Raw genomic sequence first — 19811 nt, forward strand, 5'->3', positions numbered from 1 at the left:
CATTTTCCATGGCAAAAGTCATGAAAAAAGTACACTATTAGTGACATTTAATTTGGCAAATAAAATTTACTAAGTGCCTACTTTGTATTTCAGGTGGCTACAAAGGTGAATTAAGGAGTAATCACTAAAATTAGCATGCATGAGGGTACTTACATTGGCCCTTGTTACTTGAGTCTGAGGATCTATCAACCTGAAATTTTAAGAGATTCACTGTATCACAAATGTTGGATAAAATTATATCCTTAGATGAGTTTGTACAAGTTCAGAATAAAATCACACAAAACCCCTCGAAATATGAAAATATAAGACCTAGTTGAGGGCGAGGTGAGATCGCTCCATGTGACGATCCAAAGGGAGCATGTGCCATGATTTCTGCCTTTGTTGAACCTGTGTAGTTAAACCTCAGGGTATCTTTAATGGAAGATTATAGCAAATAGAGAATTTCACAGTATTTTAGTGCTTAGCCAAAAAGACTGCATTATAATTCTCTAGAAAATTCTCCAGAAAATTAATGTGGATGGATCTTATTCCATATAGCCTCCATCTCAGCACTTACTATCAGTCTGTTTCCCTTAAAGTACTGGATAAATGGATACTGTTAAGTTTAACAATTTTTTTTTAAACATGGGGTAGAGGTGAGACAACAGTGAAGGGATTTTAACAAAACTATTCCCTATCAGTTTGGGTGTAGGAGGAGTAACTTTAAGAAGGTATTCTAGATAAATTCTTTAACAACATTTTAAGCATCATCAGTGTCTCTGAGAAAATTAACTGCATTAGAGAATTTACTGCTATTTTATATATAGATAAAAATTTCTACTTTCTAACACATGATATTGTGTATATAAATTATTATTGATTTGCTGTAAGTTTCGTAAGTGAAAGCAAAAAATCTGTTAAAAAGATGGTTATAATTCTGTTTAAATGAAATGTCCAGAATAGGCAAATCTATAGAAACAGCAAGATTAGTGGCTAGGGCTGAGCAGGTTGCAGGGGAAAAGGGAATGACTACTAACAGGTATGGGTTTTCTTCGGGGGGATGATGAAAATGTTCTAAAACTGTTCGTGGTGATGGTTGCACAAATCTGAATATACTAAAAAACACTCTAAAGGGGCAAATTGTACAGTATGTAAGTTATATCTCAATAAAGCTGTCCCCCTCCAAATGGTTACAATTTGAAAGGTATGCAGTTATACTTGTTAAAGCATGGTGTATTTTATAATCAGAGGGCTTAAGACTGAATTCCAACCTGGCTACTTATTTATGATCTTGTGTAAGTCACCCTGACTTCTCTCAACTGCTTTGTAAAATTGGGATAAGAACCTCCATATTTCAAAGAGGTGGTTAAGAAAACGAGAAAATGTGTATGGAATTTTAAGCTACAAAGCTAAATAAATAAATTTTTATGTCCCTATAAATGAGTATGAATTTAATGAGTTTTAAAATTTACATCATCAACAATTTCTCTCGAGTTGGGATAACTTTAAATATTTTGTAAAATTTTTCTATAAATGAAGATTTAAACCATATCATATTTTGTGAGTAACTTTTAAGTTTGCTGTCTACATCAGGTAACCTGGATTTGCTTAAGATCTGATTTTCTGTGTGACTTCTAAATTGTCTCAAAACATGAATTCCCATACAAGGATATGTATGGTAAAATTTACCATTGTTGATATTTAACACATCACAACGTTGTACAACCATCACCACTATCTAGTTCCAGAACACCTTCAGCACCTCAAAGGGAAATTCCATCCCTGTTACAGCATCGCTTCCCATTCAGCTTTCTTCTCAGCCCTTGGCAGCTTCTCACTGATATGCTTTGTCTCTATAGATCTGCCTGTTCTAGATATTTCATATAAATGACCGTACAATATGTGGCTTTTTGTGTCTGTCTTTCAATTAGCATAATGTTTTAAAGGCTCATCCATGTTGTAATATGTACCAGTACTTCATTCCTTTTTAAGGCTGAATAATATCCCACTGTATGTATATACCACATTTTGTTTATCTATTCATCTTTTGATGGACGTTTGGATTATTTCTACCTTTTGGCTACTGCGAATAGTATTATTATATGAACACTTGTTTTCAATTCTTTTGGGTATCTACCCAGGAATGGAATTCTATGTTTAAGTTACAGAGGAACTGCCAGATTATTTCCCACAGTGGCTGAACAATGTTATATGCCCACCAGCAATGAGTTCCAATTTCTCCACATCCTTGCTAACACCTGTTACTTTCTTTAAAAAAAAAAAAATCCATAGCCATCCTAGTGGGTGTGAAGTGGTTCTGGATTTGATTTGCATGCCCTAGTGACTCATGACACTGAGCATCTTTCCATGTGCTTGTCGGCCAATTATATATCTTCGGAGGAATGTCAACTCAAGTAGACATTCTTCCATTTCTTACCTGGGTTCTTTCTTTGTTGATTTGTGAGCGTTCTTTATACTAGGTACTATACCTTTATTAGACAAATGATTTGCAGATGTTTTCTCCCATTCTGTGGGTTGTCTTTGCACTTTTTGGGATAGTGTTGTTTGATGTACTATGGTTTTTCACATTGCTTTTACATATATTTACTCTGATCTTTTTGGTGGTGATTTTAAGAAAGATTATCATAAGCTTTGTAGCTTATGAAAGCTTTCAATGCCTATGAAAGGTCCAGGACATACTTAGAGAAAATCTTTAAATAAATATAAGGCTTTATTCATAAGAACCTCATTCTCAGTAAAAGGTTTATAACAAATGAAAAGGACTGATTTTAATGAATGGAAGAAACTATATTCTGATTTTTGCCAAACTGCTGATTAACTTTTTTGAAACTATCATTTATTACTTTCTGTGTGCCCATCACAGCTGTAAGTGTTTTACATGAATTAACTCACTTATTCCTCATGACAATACTATGGGGTGTGGATATGGTTGTTTTCATTTTATAGCTGAAGAAACCGAGGCACAAAGGTTAAGTAACTTGCTCAAGTTCATACAGCTAATAAATGCCAAAGTCAGGAATAAGGCTCTAAAGCAGTGCTGCTCTGCTGTCCCACAGAAATTTAGTGTAAGCCTCATATGTAATTTAAAAATTTCTAGCAGCCACATCAAAAAAAGTGAAAACAGCTGAAATTAATACCCTTTAATAGGTTGAAAATATTACCAGCTAGGTGCATTATTAATTTAAAAATTATTTTGCATTCTTTTTTGGGGGGATAGTATGAGATCTTAAATGTTTGGTATGTGTTTTACACTTAAAACACTTCTCAATTCAGATGAGTTAGGTTTCAAGTGTTACATGTAGCTACAGTATTGTACAGCGCAGGTCTTAATGCCCATGGCAGCCACAGCTTGACTGTCATTTGCCATCATTCATATGGATCTTATTACTTGAAACCACAAATCATGTAGCTAACATGACTTGGCTCCTTTATTTTCAGCCCAACAAACATTAATCAGATTTTCCTTGTGGTGGTCTAGTTATCTCAGGCAGGCTCATGTTCTGTTTTCATAGTTTTTAATTTTTATAAATAGTACTCTTAGAGATGGAAGAGAAAAAACAAAAACCCTTCCACTTGCAACCTCTAAGATACAGAGAGTAACTCTCGAGTGATGGCGTCTTTACGCCCAACAGGGTAGAATTCACTCACCACTAAAGATACCAGTTGCTAAAAATATCAGCTCTTGTCTTTAAGGGCACTTCGTCTAGCCAATGTATCTTATAAAACCAAAATGTAAAAAACAGCAGAAACATGAGTAGCATCTTTACTTACTATGAACATTCTAGATGGTTAAACGTGCTTTCAAAGGGGAATCAGTCGAAGCTGTAAGAAAATCTGAAAACGAAACTGAATGTACCTCAGAGCTTGACTGGTGACCATCAGATGGGATTCTGTCATACGGAAGATGTTATGAATAGCCCGAGCAGCCAATACTTGTCTCATCGCTTCGTAAATCACTTCAGTAGTGTTGTCTGTTTTAACTGCCATTGATCCCAAAAACCGAACTATAAACATCTGTTGCAAAAGAGAATCTGCAAGAGAGCATTTTCTGCTCAGGATCATTTCACTTCCTGCCTGTCGATGCGCATACCAGAAGCACATGTGCTGGTCTGAGAACAGGCTGAAGACCTAGGGTTTGCCTTGCTTTCTGGAGGGCTTTCTACCAAAACTTCTGAATACTCTGCTTTTATATAAGCCACAAATTGCCAAAGCTCTGAATCTCCTATTGTCCATATTTTGTCTGTTTGGAACTATTCATTAGACTAGAAAAGCACCTCTTTTTCTTCATCTATAAAATGAAACCACATGAACATCCTTCTAGCATGAAAACTCTAGGTTGACTACACGTAAGTGGCAGTATATGCATCTTACTTTTTCTCTGAAAATAAGAGCTTTTCCACTAGACAATAGAAAATTCATTCATTACTTTGGCCTGCTGTAAAGTCCTCTTACAGAAGAAAATGTATTTGAAGAAATAAGACCTGATGTTGGGTTTCATTCAAATCATGCACATCATTTATTACTGAAGGGCAGTGATGACGTTCCATAAACTAATGGAGATTGCAGAACTATTAGCTTATTTGATGCTAATGAGCTGGCAGTATTGGCTTCTTGATAATGGCACGTAACCTGACAAACTGAGTAACAGCAGCCACACCTGGAAGATCATGAAGAAGGTTTAAAAGATCCTTTTTTTTTTTTTCTGTAAGAACAGTAATTCACTTATCCACCATTTGAAACTAAGAACCTACTTTTTCTTCACTTGTCCTCCCTATGAGTATCCTTGCCCCTAAAAAATAAGGGTTAAAAAAACTTATTAGGAAAATATAACTGATATGTTGTAAATGGTTACTCCCATATGAAGCTAGTTTTTACAAGTCAGAAAGTTTTTTATGTAGACAGTTAAGAAACTGGACTGTGTGAGAAGTCAGCTAGATAGAGAGTCAGATTAGATGCAGAGCCTATTAACATCATTTTTTCTTTTTTTACCTAAAGCTGTAAGGAATGCCAGTTCTCAAGTCCTACTTTTAAATTTAAATAAGTGGCATTTCATTCCAATGACATTCTCAGGCTTCAGTCAAGGGCTGTGTTAAAATGAGGTCTTGCCCGCACTTCTAAATTGCCTTGGCTGGGAAGTGTAGCTCTTGGGAGTAGCAGGTTTTGGTCAGTGTAGCTCTTGGGAGTAGCAGGTTTTGGTCAGCTCTACTGAGTATGTTCTTATGTACCTTGTAAGAATGTAAATCAAACACCAAAAATCAGAATCTGAATTTGAACAAATTAAATACCATTTTTTTTCATGTCATCTTCAAATTTAAGAATGAGTTATTTGTGTTTTTGGTTTTCTAAAATGAAATAGCAAGTCTGTGACTCACCCAGATTTTATCCTCTTGGACTTTGTTTTGCAGTAATGTTATAGCAAATTTAGATTTGGCAGCATTTCTCTGCAGGAGCTACAAAAAGGGCATGGATGTGGCTGATGGTACGACAGCTGCAGGAAATCCGTCAGCCTCCCCTTAGTGTTTATGCCAGGGTGGCCCTAACTGCATGTGTCCTAGTGAGTCTGCACAGAGAACACACATCTGTGGATCATAATTTCAATTCATATTTCAAGTCAAAGCTCTTTAGAACATGACTTCACATCTTATTTCAACGGCCCTGGTCATTTTGTGCCGGGGAAAGAATAAGTACACAGAACTAGCCACTTACCTTCTGTTTCTGGAAACGTCTCATCCTCAGTTTCACCAAAAGGGTTGATACGCCTAGGGGAATAGCCAGAGTCAAACATCCTGACAGTTTCAGCTAAAGGGACACGTGACACTTGAACTCTAAGTCAGAAGGTGATAGTCTCTGGAGGTGGGTAGGGACACGAGATGTTAAATTTATTTTCAGTTCTCCCAGAGATAAACCCCCTTAGCCCATACCTGCTCCCTCTGTTCTGATCAAGGAATTCTGTAGCAGGAAGTACAATGTCAAACTGAATAGGTGTTCCAGGTGCAATTAGTTGTTCAGCTTCAGGTATGACTGCTGCTTTGGGAACAATCTTGTCATTTTCCACCTCTGAATTTTTCATGTTCTGGCTGGAGTACAAAATAGGAAAAAAAAATTTTTTTAAATCCCTTTTAACCTTAAGCTTTTACAATCAAATGAATACTTGTTGAATGCCGATGTCACTTTTACAAGTAGATAAGGGAGAAGATTTAACCCACTCTACCAATAAATCTTCGTAAAATGTCGTTCACGTCCATGGTTAAAATCCCTCAGATCTCCACATTACCTATAGCTTGTTCTGGTGCACAGCATTCTGCATTGTTAAGACTACTTATTATATTACCTGTTAATTTCCTGTTTGTATCTTTCTCTCGTTGAGACAGGTTTTTGAGGGTGGGAGCTATATAGCTAAATCATATTTATTACTTGGTACGTAGTAGGCACTCAAAACCGTTAGCTGAATGAATAATACATCTTGGCCTAGCATTCAACCACCTGGCTGTCCTTTCTCCTGAAGGTCTCCCTCTCCCCTCCCTTAATGCATCCTCCACTAGAGCTACACCAAACACCCACGTGCTTCTCATTTCCAGCTCCATCGCAGGTCTGCTGCTCACTCACTCTCTCCTGCACTTCAAACACCAGCTCAAATCGCCACTCATCCACTAGGCCTTTCAAGCCAGCCTGACCCTCTCCTTCCTCTGCAGTCCTGTGGTTCTTCTCAGTAAGCCACGAGGACAGTCTTGGATCTCTATGTGCCTCCTGAGCTTAGCAGCACTGTGCCCACATGTACTGTTTTGAGACTGTGGCACGTAAAAGGAGAGCACGGGTTTCTTTTCCAGTGTCAGAATGCTGTAATTTAACCTTTCATGTTTATAATCTTTTCTCCCCAGCTAGAGTGTAAAAACCTTTGAGGGGCAAATCATGTAAAAGTATTTTGATTTCTTACATTGTTTGAACCATAAGAAGACTCTCAATATCTTTCCATTCATTTGATATTTTGTATATCAGTATTGCAAATTTCTCAAGTATGTCAATAAGTAAATAGGTTGTATGGGGCTTCCCTGGTGGCACAGTGGTTGGGAATCCGCCTGGCAACGCAGGGGACACGGGTTCGAGCCCTGGTCCAGGAGGATCCCACATGCCGCAGAGTGGCTGAGCCCATGTGCCACAACTACTGAGCCTGCGCTCTAGAGCCTACGAGCCACGACTACTGAGCCCACGTGCTGCAACTGCTGAAGCCCGTGCGCCTAGAGCCTGTGCTCCACAACAAGAGAGGCTACTGCAACGAGAAGCCGGCACACCACAACGAAGAGTAGCCCCCGCTCGCCACAACCAGAGAAAGCCCATGCGCGGCGGCGAAGACCCACTGCAGCCAAAATAAATAAATAAATTAAAAAAAATAGGTTGTATGGAACTGTTATAGTATCAGCTGACGAATGAGCATAATGAATGGAAAATGGATACAAGCACAATAGACAGAATGGTAGATGGTCACTGCAAGGAGAGATGCTTAGTTTTAACCTCCGTTATTAACAGAAAAGGAAACAGGCCTCTAGAGAAGTTGAGTGGTAATCCTGGAGGCACTCAGTTATCCGGTGGGTCAGCTAGATTAGGAACTGAGGTCTCCTCACTGCCAGCACAGCGCTCTCCCACAGTGTCACACTGCCTCAGTAACCAAAATCAATCACATCTGCTCTATGATCCAGTCTTTAAGAGAGGAGTATGATACAGTAAGTGAAGCACTGGAGGAAGGGGTGAGTAGAAGCTTCAAGGGAAGGAAGCGAGTCCCAAGATTTTGGCTCCCTAGTGGGTATGAGGGGAGATCACACAAGGAAGACAGGACGGTGCCGGGCTGTTAATACCATCGGGTGAGGTCTAACTTGACTCTGCATGTAGGCGGCCACTGAAGACTCTTCGAACAGAGGAGTGAAATGATAGAAATTAAAGCATCACGTGTGATCTGCATGTCACCAACTCGAATGGACACTTTGGGATCATCATCCCGTTTGATCTCCCGAAGCATCTAACATAACTGACCTCTCCTCCGTGAGATTCTCCTTCTTGGTTTGTGCTGATGCCACACGTTATAGGTTTTCCTCCTACTCTTCTGCTGTTCCTGAAGTGTTTTTTGCAGGCTCCTCCTCTAATCCACATGTTGGAGCTCTTTAGACTTCTGTCCCAGGCTCCACTTCCCTCCCTCTACACTCTCCCTAGCTGACCTCTTCTACCACCACTTCCATGCTGATGGGCTCCCAATTCAGACTCAGCCCAGACATTTTCTTTGCCCTCCAGACATATATCAGTTGACTACTTGACAATTCACTGGAATGTCTCACAAGCCTCTCAAACTTCTGTCATAAACCGAACTCCTGATACTGACTACCAACTCTTCATGTCTTCATGGTGGTGTCATATCGCCACCAACTGCCAAGGTGTTCAACCCAGACTGTGGTCATCCTTTGTTTGTTCCTTTCTTTCCACTCCACATCTCACATAACAAACGTCCTACAGATTCTGCCTTCAAAGTAAGTCCCCAATCCACCTACTTTTCATCTCCTCTGCCATGATCCGTTTAAGACACCATCGTGTTCTCCTGGACTATTGCTACAGACTCCTCACTGGACACCTGCTTGCCCAGCTCTGCCTTGTGTGTCCTCCACAGCAGCCAGAGCTGACCTTGGAAAATGTAAAGTGGATCATCTCTCTTTCTCTCACTCTCTCACACACACACCCCTACCTCTAAAACCCTTCCAGAGCTCCCCAAACCCCTGCCCTGACTTCCTTCATGATCTGTCCCTACCCGCCTCCCTCCCAACCTCGTCTTGCTCTATGACCTCCCTCTGCCGACCACTGTCTAGTTACAGTGATCTCCTTTCAGTTCCTGAAAGACACCAAGCTCTTCTCTGCCATTCAGGCTCCACAGCTGGGATCAGGAATGCACTACCTCTGGCTCTTTGCAAGAGAGGCTACTTCTCATCTCTTACTTCTCAATTTAATTATCTCTACAGACAGGCCCTAAATAGGTCTCCTCCTCATTCTCCATGGCAGCACCCTCATCTTTAACATAATAGTGCTTTCCTGTATTTTAACTCAGTATTTGTTTACCTTTTGCCTGTCTTCTCCTACAAGTCTGTAAGTTTCACGATCTAGCTCAGCGCCTGGAAACATACATCTGTTGAACAGCTGGATAAGTGAATGAATATTACATATAAGTAACCGCAGAACGAGGGAAGGCCACGTAGGAAATCTGCTTGGAAGTGAACGGCAGTTTGTTCCCAAGAACAGAGTTTCTCTGCTTCATTCTCCCAGTCATCAAAACACCTCTTTATTCCTAATGAGCTGACCCTAAGAGAGATGCTAGCCCGGCCCTCCACTGCTCTGGGGCCATCATCTGGCAGCCACATCTGTCACCCTTCCGATCTTTGCATTGATTCAGCTGTCTGGCTACAGTCATTTTTTTTTCCTAGGGATTCTTCTGTATCCCTTCTATGGGTTCCTTTCTAAGAATGTGATTTACTTATTCTATTGTAGAACAGAGGAGAAAAATCAGTTACTGAATAAATAAATCTGAGCTGCAGACTGTTTTTTTAGAAAACCAATCACACCTTCTGATTACACCCCAGAAAGACAGCATTTTAGAGCTGGAAGAGGCCTTGGAGGTGGTCTGATTTCTCTCATCTTATATCACAAAGTTGAGGAGACAGAGGCCCAGAGTGCTGACGACCCACTCAAGGACATCTAGCTGTGTTCAGAGCTGTTATTAAGACCATGTCGCCTAACTCCAAGTCTAGTGCAGGGTTCTCCACTATGTCCCTTTAACACTTGTGTGGCTTTACAGAGAGAAGACAGACACATTTAGCCAGTACAATGCTCACAGGTTAGCCCCACTGGCCAGATCTGTATTTCCATTTCCATTTATAAAGTGCTTTCCTTAAAGCTGCACTTAGTAAACATGCTACTTTTGTGTAAACTGTTACCCTTAAATTATGGCACTGGAGTGTTCTCAGACTTGTTGCCTCGTCCCCATTTTTATTCCCTTTGCTCAGGTTCTCATGTTCTGTTTCACAGCTACTATCACAGGGACATCCCGTGGGGCCTCACTGCCCTCCCTTCTCCCGCCCCACCCGCTCTCTCCCAGAAGGTGCCGCCCAGCAGTCTTTCCAGCCGGTTCTGACTATGCCTCCCCTCTTGTCAAAGCCTGCAGTTCTGTTCCCCTGCCTGTGGCTCCTCAGCAGGGCACCTAGCTCTTTCACCATCGGACTCAGCCTATTCTCTGCTTTCTCTCGGGCCGTTCCTCCTGGCGTCCCAGGGCTGGGTGTGCGAGCGCTGGCTCCACACTGCACCGCACTGAGACCCTGGGAAGTTACTCAACCACTCTGAGCTTTCTGACAACTTTCTTCTGGAGTCATTAGACAGTATCTGTAAAACATGTAATGGGATTCTTTCTACCATGCCACTAAAGATGGAGGCCTAATACAGTCATGATTTCAACTTGCACTGTGATGCCATGCTTTCATTAGCATAACAGATAATACAGCCTTCTATTATTTAATCAAATGGAAACTCCCATTAAGATGGCATTCCTGGAATAAATCCTAAAGCAGTATTCAAAACGAGGAAAGCTGTATGTGTGAAAATGCTCACTATAAACGACAAGAGCAAACAAAGGAAGGGGAAGCAAACTAAATATTCAAATAGTCAATAATAATAAATGATGGATAGTGTGTAAAGGAACAATTACGAAAAATGTGAAAATATGAAAAATATATATGTGAAACAAATGCACATATGATAAGGCCTGCACCATAACATGGACACACAAAAGGTGATTTTCTTCCTTATTTAAAAAAAATTTTGTTTTGGTTTCATGATTTTGTTGATGCTGATACGAAATGTGGGGAGAACTCCTGACTAGCAGGATACTCAGTGCATGTCCTATGTGCTCAGGCTGCAGCTGCATGGTCCAGGGGAAGGAGGTGGACATGGAAAGCAGACAGCTTTGAATTCTGACTCGGCCCCTCATCTGTGGTGTGAACATGGGCAAAGTATTTACCCTTTCCTGGTCAGAGTTACTGCTTCTGTACAACAGGGCTGAACACCACGGTGCTGTAAAGATGAAATTCCTAGTACAGGTGAAATCCCTACTACACAGTTTGGCTTCATGAAAGCTAGTTTTTTTCTGTCCTTTAGTTACCTGGGGCAAGGGCTTTCTTGTTTTTTTGCAAAACTTGTAATTGGAGTCACTGCTTGCAGAGCCGTCTGATTCAACTTGATGGCGACTGCCTAAAAATCCAGAGGAAGACAGGCTCAGTTCCAAGAGGTGGACGCTTACCTTTCACATTGAGAAAAGAGCTGAGACGCATGTAGGGCAGCTGTGAATTACCTCTGGGTTGTCAGTCAGGTAGATCTGTCTGGAGATGTTGTTGATTGCACATATCCACTGTAGATGACATTAAAAAAACGTGCTGAATCCCAAAGTCACCCACTATACTAGAACAGAAGTGAAACAAACAAACCCTTTACCTCTTCGTTTTCCTTTCTGCTTTCCGCCTGGAGGATTATTCCCCTGAAATAAAGTACATCTAAGTAAGTGCTTCCTGGACCTCAGTGACTGAATATCTGCATGCAGCGGGCCAGGAATAAGATACAAATAATTCTGCTCTACTTCTGCGAAGGCGTCACTCTTAAAGGGACTCCACACCTGCCAGTCCCTTTGTTCCTCATCTCATCTGTGGGAGGTGGGGAACATGGATTTTATCCCTATTTCTTATCTGAGGGAACCAAGGCCCAGAGGAGTTAAGTAACTGCCTGGGACTGTGACTCGAATCCAGAAGCTTCGTTCCCAGGTCATTTGCCATCACCCAGAGAGGAAGGATGATGTCTAAAAATGCTCTGCCATTCTGGGAGAAGAGATGGTCTACATCATACCAACGCTGCCCCCTCCCCATGAATGTGCTATTGTTCAAATAAAATCTCAACTCAGAAGCCCAACAGAGAAAGCAAACGCAAGCAGAGCAGCTCTGACTGAGAACAGGGCCACTCCTCTCCCTCAAGCAGGTGAAGCCTGGAGCACTTCATGGGGCTCCAAACTCCTTGGAGCAGTTTGAAACCACTGCTCTAAGTGAGAGGGGGTCCCACTGGGATGGGATCTACTGTGATGACACACGGCTGCCATTCTGCAAACATGGCCTCTCCTGGGCCCAAGGTGCACGGCAGATGTGGGGACAGAGTGCTGATGAATAACTCTGCTGCAGCGGCATGTCCTGTTCACATCTCCTGTGTCAGCTGGGGAAGCGGACTCCTCAGGCAGGCACCCACTCTCCCCGTCAGCCCCCAGACCCCGTGATGTGGACACAAAGGCTTGTCTAGAACAGACGAGGAGCGGCTATGGCCCCACCCCTCTCTGAGTCTCCGCTGACAAACAGCTCCTATCGCCGTCTTACACATGGAGGTCACCTCTTCTCCATAGCCACAGACAAATCCTCTCTGGGACCTCTTAGATAAGGCAGGCTGGATTCCATATGGTCCTGTGTGTTTGCTTAAAGAGGACATAAAACCACCCTCCCGAAAGGTCAACACCACCCAGAACGGGTCCTCCCCTGTGGAGGGCTGGCACAGAGGAGTGACCTAGGAGGCCCTTGGCAGAAGTGGGGTCACTGCACCTGTTTCCTCCCACATAGAACCCGTGTGGCCTACGCTTTTCCATTGGGAGTGGTGATCTGGAAGCAGTATCGTCGGTCTTCACAGTCCACCGCCATCACTGAGCAGTTGTCCAGGTCCTGGATCAAGCCTCCAGCCACGGCGCCCCTGGGCTGACACATGAGATTCCCGCCTTGGGTGAAGAAGTAGAGTCTCTCCCAGGTGGTGGTGACCAGCCCTGTTTTACTGTAAGAATTGTGTTGTGAAAAGCTCATTAGTCCTAGGAAGCATAAGAGGCACCTCAGTCTTGCTGCCTCTTTATGGGTATTGGTAGCATTTTAGAAATAATGTGTTGCTTTACATTAAAGCAAAACTTCTCTGAAAAGAATTCAAGTGCAAAGAGTAGCAGGAGAGGCACAGGTTAGCTTGAATGAGCTGGGAGCTGATGGGCTCTGCTCAGACGGGAAAGGCTGGTCCACAGCCAACTCCAGGGTGGGGGCAGGGGGCGCCCACCCCCACTGCAGCCAGTCTCTGGCTTCTAAAGCCGGGATCTGGAAACAGAATTAGTCCATCACCATCGGGAACTGAAAACCTGGAAGATCATTTCTCTAAGACACAGAGCTGAACTGCTCTAAGTCTAGTTAGAGTGACCAGGGTTACCCCGGCCACAGCGCACACCCCAGAATCCTGGGCACTTTATACCAGATTGGGTTCTGCTCCAGCTACATGTTATGCTTCTTCTGCGGGCTGTTTACAAGAGAAAAATCTAGTTCCTGGCAAATAAAACCAGAACCTTGTGGAGTTTTCTATCTGTACAGAACGAAAGGAGACCTCTGGCTTGTGATCTCAACGCGCTTTACAGACCTCTGAAAGGCTCTAACCTGGTAAGAAAACAGCTGGCAATTCCTCTTCACACATCCTCCACTTGGGGGATATCAAATATATTTATTTGATTCGGTATTTACTGAGTAGCGACCATGTATGGGGCACTAGGTTTCCTGCCTCAATAATGGTAACAGCTAACATTTGAGTACTTATACCTGCTAGGAATTACCTCACTCAATCTTTGAGACAACTTTATGAAGGAGGTGCAATCTTCAGCTCTATTTTACAGATGAAATGCCGGGGCAGCGGGGCCCAGCTGGGCCAGGATGTCTGACCAAAGTCAGAGCTCACCACCACACCTGACAACAACCCCACCTGCTCTCAGACACAGTCAAACCTGGGCACCTCTTTAATTCATAGTGAACATCTGAAACCTGAGGGTTAAACATGGGGTTCAGTCTATATGAACCTAGAGGATTCTGGAAGCTTCCTGGCCCTCAGACTCTGGCCTCAGTGCTGCATCACTGGCACACTGCTCTCACCCATCAGGGGGTCTGGGGAAGGGTCTCAATGGTCTAGGATGGTGACAGTTAAGAGCAGTCTATGTCAAACGGCCACGGTGACCAGGGAGGGGCGGCCTGTGGTGTCTTGGGAGTCTACGCACTGACTGGGTTCTTACTCACACGACTGTTTCAAGCCCCATCTCTCAGTGCAGTTTGGGACCTGGGCCCAGACACTTCCTATGTCCCAGGCAGGAGGGGCGCTGTGGCGGGAGCTATAACCCAACCTCACACACCCCCGCCCTCTGATGGGGTACTTAACAGGTGCTTTTTAGCCACTCCCAGGGAACACAGATTTTAGAAAAGGAGGCAGGCAATGAACTCTCACTTTCTAAGGTTAAGGTAACCAGCCTTCTGGATGAGGTTCCTGTTGATCTGGGGTGCAGCCACATCGAAATCTGGAGTGTAAACAGCTTCCTCAAGAGAAAGTAATTCTTGCTGGGATGCCTGCATCTTCTCTGCTTCCGCTTCCAGTTCCACCTGGATGCTTGAGACAGAAGGTGTCAGGTGAGTCACTTGTCACAGCAGATGGTGGAGCCTCCCCATGGCTTCCTGCCTCACACAGGGGGGCACGACACTCCACCTCCGAGGCTCTGAAAGCTGGAGATCACAGGGACTCCGGTCTGTGCTACCAAATTGTTTATATGAATGTTGTTTTCAAACAGAGCATAACGAATACCACTGGACGATGCCTGAACCCAGCTAAATAATTTCTCTGTTGACACAGTGGTATCCAGTCTCAGACTTGTCGATGCAAGTTTTAGAAGATGAACCCATCCTCAGGAGCCGCGTGTGCTGGCAGCCTGTGAAAGAGCCAGAAAGGCAAGAAGGAAATGGCAGTCATTTGTGGCCCCCACCCCCAGGTTTAGGCAGGAATGGTGGGGACGGCCACTGGAGACCGGAAGGTGACCAGGAGGTGGTACCAAGGCGCGACAGCAAAGCCAAGAGCAATGCTTTTCCTTATATGAGAGCCTCACAACTGCCCTGAGGCGGTGCAGGCTGGCTGGCCCGTCTGCCCATGGTCTGAGGCGTGGAAAAGCTGGAAGCTTTAGCTTGAAATAAGCAGCTGCCCTTTCTCCCCATAACGTGAGGCCTCAACAGCTACCCCACCCAGGGGTGACAGCCTGGGTGACAGTCCTAAACATAGTCTGCCAAAATGCGCCCTCCATCTGAGAAAACAAACTCTAGAGGCGTTGTTCCACTTCTCCACTGTGTAAAGGAGGTAGGACTGAATTCCGATGTTGAAATCGGGAGGCACCCTAGGGGCTAGCGAGTCTAGTGTTTTACAGAGTGAGCTCCTCAGCATTTCCTTTCAAAAGCGTTCTGTAGGTGAGTGAGATTGGGCTTGTGTGTTCCAGATGCTCCTCTTAGAGGTTCACAGTGTATACCACCTGTATCCTGTTTAGTGCGACCCTAAGGCAAGCCGTCAGTCCAAGTTAATTTTGGCTATTTTGATGTTTGAATGGAACGATCTGGGGCTCCACCAACAAACTTCATTAGTTTAACAGGGTTGTCATTGCCAAGGCTGAGAATGGAATGGGAAAAAAGAAGTTAAGCTGTACAGAGGTGGACGGAGGGAGCCAGAAGTATACAGAACCGCTTAGGTCCTTCAGCTTTTGTGAGGAGCCTCTTTGAAGATCTGATGAAAGGTAAGGATTGTCTCCCCCAGAAAAGCCCTCATGTGAACCAACGTGACACCATGCACACAACTCCAGGGAGTTTTTAGTAACTGTACCCCCTCTGCTCCCCGATCCATACAGGGAGGCTCAAAAACTGAGCTAGGGCTTCCCTGGTGGCGCAGTGGTTGAGAGTCCGCCTGCCGATGCAGGGGACGTGGGTTCGTGCCCCGGTCCGGGAAGATCCCACATGCCGCGGAGCGGCTGGGCCCGTGAGCCATGGCCGCCGAACCTGGGCGTCCGGAGCCTGTGCTCCGCAACGGGAGAGGCCACAATAGTGAGAGGCCCGCGTACCAAAAAAAAAACAAAAAAAACAAAAACTCTGAGCTAATCCAAGCCTCCCAGAACTCAAAGAACAGGGTAGAAAAGTGACTCCATTCAATTAAAAAAAAGTGTGTGTGTGTGTGTGTGCGTGCGTGCGTGCGTGCGTGCGTGCGTGCGTGTGTGTGTGTGTGTGTGAGAAGGAGCCAAGAAAAAAGCCTGAAGTGTATCACTGTGAAGTAGGGACTGAAAGGAAAGCCCCTGGAACTGTGGGGTGGTGTGAAAGGCCACCCATCTGGGTTTAGGCTGGGTTCTGAATCCTCTCACACCCTGACGCAGTGAGACCAGGCATCCACCTCCCGGGGAAGGACTGCAGAGCCCAGAGCCACCACTAGACGTTGTTCCTTGGCCACTCGGGCTGGCTGGCTGCTGATGCCCAGCAATGTGGCAGCAAGACCCCACCTAGTGGCACAGGCGCAGCAGTATTTATCTACTCACCAGGGTACAACGTAAGGGATAAGAAAACTAGAATTCTTAGCTGAATGCTTCAGCCGTTTGAACCAGGAGGTTCCTGTGCTCCCAGGTTCCACTGGGAGCTCTGCCTGCTGCCCCTGTAACAAGATGTGCCTGGTCAGGCAGCAGAAGCACGACTCACAGAACTAGACCCGGCCCTCGGGAGCAGGCTGTGTGGCCGGGGCGTTCAACGCCAGTCACAGAACTGTGGAAACAGCCGGTGCTGCACTTTGGTGGCCTAGTAACGGCTCAGAGAGACACTGACAAGGAGAGAGGACACAGGCTGCAGGATGTGTGGAAAGATACACACTGCAGCATCTCGGAAACGGGCACGAATGTCCTGCCACCAGTTAATAAAAAAATCTAGTACATGAAAAAAATTTGAAGCACAGGTAGTTCTCTCAGAAACAAAAACCATGGGATTCTGAGAGTTAAGGAAGGTAAGAGAAAGACAGTGAGAGACAAGGGAGAGAGGGTTTTTAAATGACAATTTAATAGGCTCCCTTCTCTCACTTTCTCCTAACCCTCCAGGGGCTAACAATCAAATTAAAAGGCAGGAAACTGAGCTCGGATTTCACAAATTGCCTTCTAGCATAATTATAAATCTAACCTGCATCCAACGATCAGGAAGAAAACAGCTCAGGGACTTTCAGGAAGGAATATATGCTTTCCTAAACCACAACTCTCCCCTCGTGCCTGTATGATGCTCAGCACTGGTCTTCCTTGGGATTCATTCTCTATCTTCAGCATTTTACGGAAACTTCTGTCTGAATAAATTTACTGCTTGGCCTCCTTAAGGTATTTTGAAATGCAACATCCTCAAGAAAATGAACAACTTTCTCTTCATTTTTCCACACAAAATCCTATACTTATACTTGTTTTGTATATTTACCTATCAACTACACACATATATACAGAGAGACGTTATTTCTATACTTCAGGAATCATGAGGAGTACTCAAGGAACCACACGTCTGCGCTGTTAATGAAATAAGCCTGGTGCTGGCAGCGCCTGGGCGCCTCCCGCGAGCTCAGTACCGCAGACGCTGATGACACGAAGCAAGAAGACTCAGGGCAGCCCCAGCCTTAATTAAACGTGGGCAGGACAGTCTGCAGAGATGACACTGTATTTGTTAAAAATAAACATTTGCAAGGCTGAAGTGCAGTTTGTTAAATTAATTCAAAAAAAGGCTTAAGGCCTTATTTATCTATTATAAATCAATGTGATGTTAAGTTTCCTGAAAAGTTGCAGCACTTCTGGCCGCTAACCCCATTAGCTCTCAAAGAAAAAAGCAAGCATCTCTTCTAAACTGGACTCAGGCTTATAGCATGTGAAATGTGAATATTAACAAAAGGAGATCCTAAGAATAGGAACTTGGACTTAATGGGAAAGTACTCCTGCGGACATTATAATCTTTTATTTAGTCTTTTAATGTAGTAGATAGGACTCTGGCTCCACACGGGTCAAGAACTGCAGAAATCATGACTTTTCAACCACACCAAGAGCAGCAGCTAAGAGGAGGGCGCTGTTCTGAGCGTTCATGGAGTGGAGGGGGCAGGGGGCTCTCTGGGGCCCTCCCCCCACCTCCCAGAGAGACTGATTCAGCAGGAGAGGCAAAAGGCACACGAGATGTAAACCGGAGCGCAGCATTACCTTTGAACCATGTCTGCAACGGAGGCTAAGAAGCTGTCCATACTTTGGGAAAACATCTCTGCTCCCTTCTTAAAAAAGTTAATCTGAAAGATATAATTATGATATTCTGAAAATTGTCTAAGAAAGGTGATCAATGAATTCATGACGTGTGAGACTAACAGCACAGGGGCAGCAGACACTGGCTGGCCCCGCCTCACGCACTTGCTGCCTCTCTGCTGAGCCCCACCTCACTGGCTGAGATTGACTCCCAAAGCCCCTGGTGTATCTGTAGAGGGAGGAGGGTGAAGCCTCCTAACTTGCTGCAAGGCAGTAAAGACCAGGGATAATATAAGTGCTTGGTACATACCACCTCATCCATAATTACTACTGATAATTATTTTGATATTATCATCAGCAGCCTTTTTCCTGTGTGAATTCTAGACAGTAAACGGTTTCTTGAGGGCAAGGATTAGGTCTTGTTCACCTTTGCATCTCCAGGGGCTAAACTGGTGACCAATGACATGCACAGCACCAGCAAGGAGCAGACAAGCAGCGTGCGGCTCTCAGCGAAGTGAAGGCCACCACCGACTGCCCCTGCTCATCGAGCCACGTGCGGCTCTGAACACAGGCTGTGTGGATGGCTGCGATCTTGCAGAGGGAAGACCGGGCAGAAGATCCTTAAAAGGCTCTTCCAACCCAGACATCAACTTCAAAGTGACTGTGTATGAGAAGGACACAGCAGGACTGCACAGGTGCTGGACACGGGGGACAAGGCCCCTGCTGCTCCCCAGCATTCTGATCTGGAAGCAGCCCTGGCCCTGGGTGGTGGGCATGGAGATCGACCTCTCACCTCTAGAAGGCTAGTAGGTGTCATCAGCACAGTCTGACTCCTTACACCTGGCTCCCCAGACACCCTGGGGAAGTATGTACACCAAGGTACTTAGTTTTCACAGTACAGAAACACGATGATCATGATTATCCTAATGCAAGGTATACCTGCAGGGAGATGTTCTGGCCCCATGATCTTTGAACCATACAGAGATCAACACTGTAAATGCCATCCTGAGTCCCTGAAATGTTGAATATCAAGGTCTGTTAAATAAGCATTCTACATTTCTAAGTGCACAACATCAAGGTGGCTTTTTCTCTCCTTCCCCTCCCTGAACTCCTTGGAATTTATACTCTAAGTCCATGTCTTAGCTCCTCTACTACTCTGTAAATGCCTAGGGCAGGGGCTCATGCAATCCCTAAAAAAAACCTGATGAATGAACGGATGAAGGAAGGGATACGACACTGGCTTCTACAGCCACATTATGTAGTACTTACCCTGTAAATATGACACTAGAGTTCATTTTTGTGTTCTCATGAACCTGTACACAGATAACAAAACCTCAGTTTGTATGAAGGCCTGACGAATGAATCATGGTCTAACTGGAAACCTCTTTAATGAGGGCCACGGAAGGAAGAAATGGAGTCAAACCACCTCCACTAAGGTGGGTGGTGCTGAGAAGTCTCGTTCAGTGCAACATCATCCAAAGACCTAAGTTCATGGCCCTTTGTGAACAGCAGGAAGTACTATGGTCATATGACCATCAACTGACAAAGTAGATGCTCAATGGGCATTGGTTAAAGAGGGCTGATGAGGCAGTAGGACAGCAAATGCTTTAGAATCATCCCAAAGATTCATGGTGTCAGACAACAACCTGGTCTTTAGGAA

The 19811-nt window shown here is 44.4% G+C and overlaps 1 protein-coding gene across 3 annotated transcripts in view; it reads right to left on the reverse strand.

The window, feature by feature from the left end:
* The window catches only part of APPL2 (adaptor protein, phosphotyrosine interacting with PH domain and leucine zipper 2), a 52727-nt gene that overhangs the window by 3467 nt on the left and 29449 nt on the right, over positions 1 to 19811 (reverse strand). For all 3 annotated transcript variants that reach the window (XM_004269429.3, XM_049694919.1, XM_049694920.1), the window contains 10 exons: positions 18116 to 18198; positions 14341 to 14499; positions 12685 to 12873; positions 11512 to 11554; positions 11372 to 11428; positions 11183 to 11271; positions 5922 to 6077; positions 5707 to 5759; positions 3857 to 4031; positions 154 to 190 (listed from right to left, as the gene is read on the reverse strand). In XM_004269429.3, the coding sequence (XP_004269477.1) occupies positions 154 to 190; positions 3857 to 4031; positions 5707 to 5759; positions 5922 to 6077; positions 11183 to 11271; positions 11372 to 11428; positions 11512 to 11554; positions 12685 to 12873; positions 14341 to 14499; positions 18116 to 18198 (1041 nt within the window). The remainder of the gene's footprint in view (positions 1 to 153; positions 191 to 3856; positions 4032 to 5706; positions 5760 to 5921; positions 6078 to 11182; positions 11272 to 11371; positions 11429 to 11511; positions 11555 to 12684; positions 12874 to 14340; positions 14500 to 18115; positions 18199 to 19811) is intronic.

This window comes from Orcinus orca, chromosome 11, assembly GCF_937001465.1.
Source record: "Orcinus orca chromosome 11, mOrcOrc1.1, whole genome shotgun sequence".
NCBI lineage: Eukaryota > Metazoa > Chordata > Mammalia > Artiodactyla > Delphinidae > Orcinus > Orcinus orca.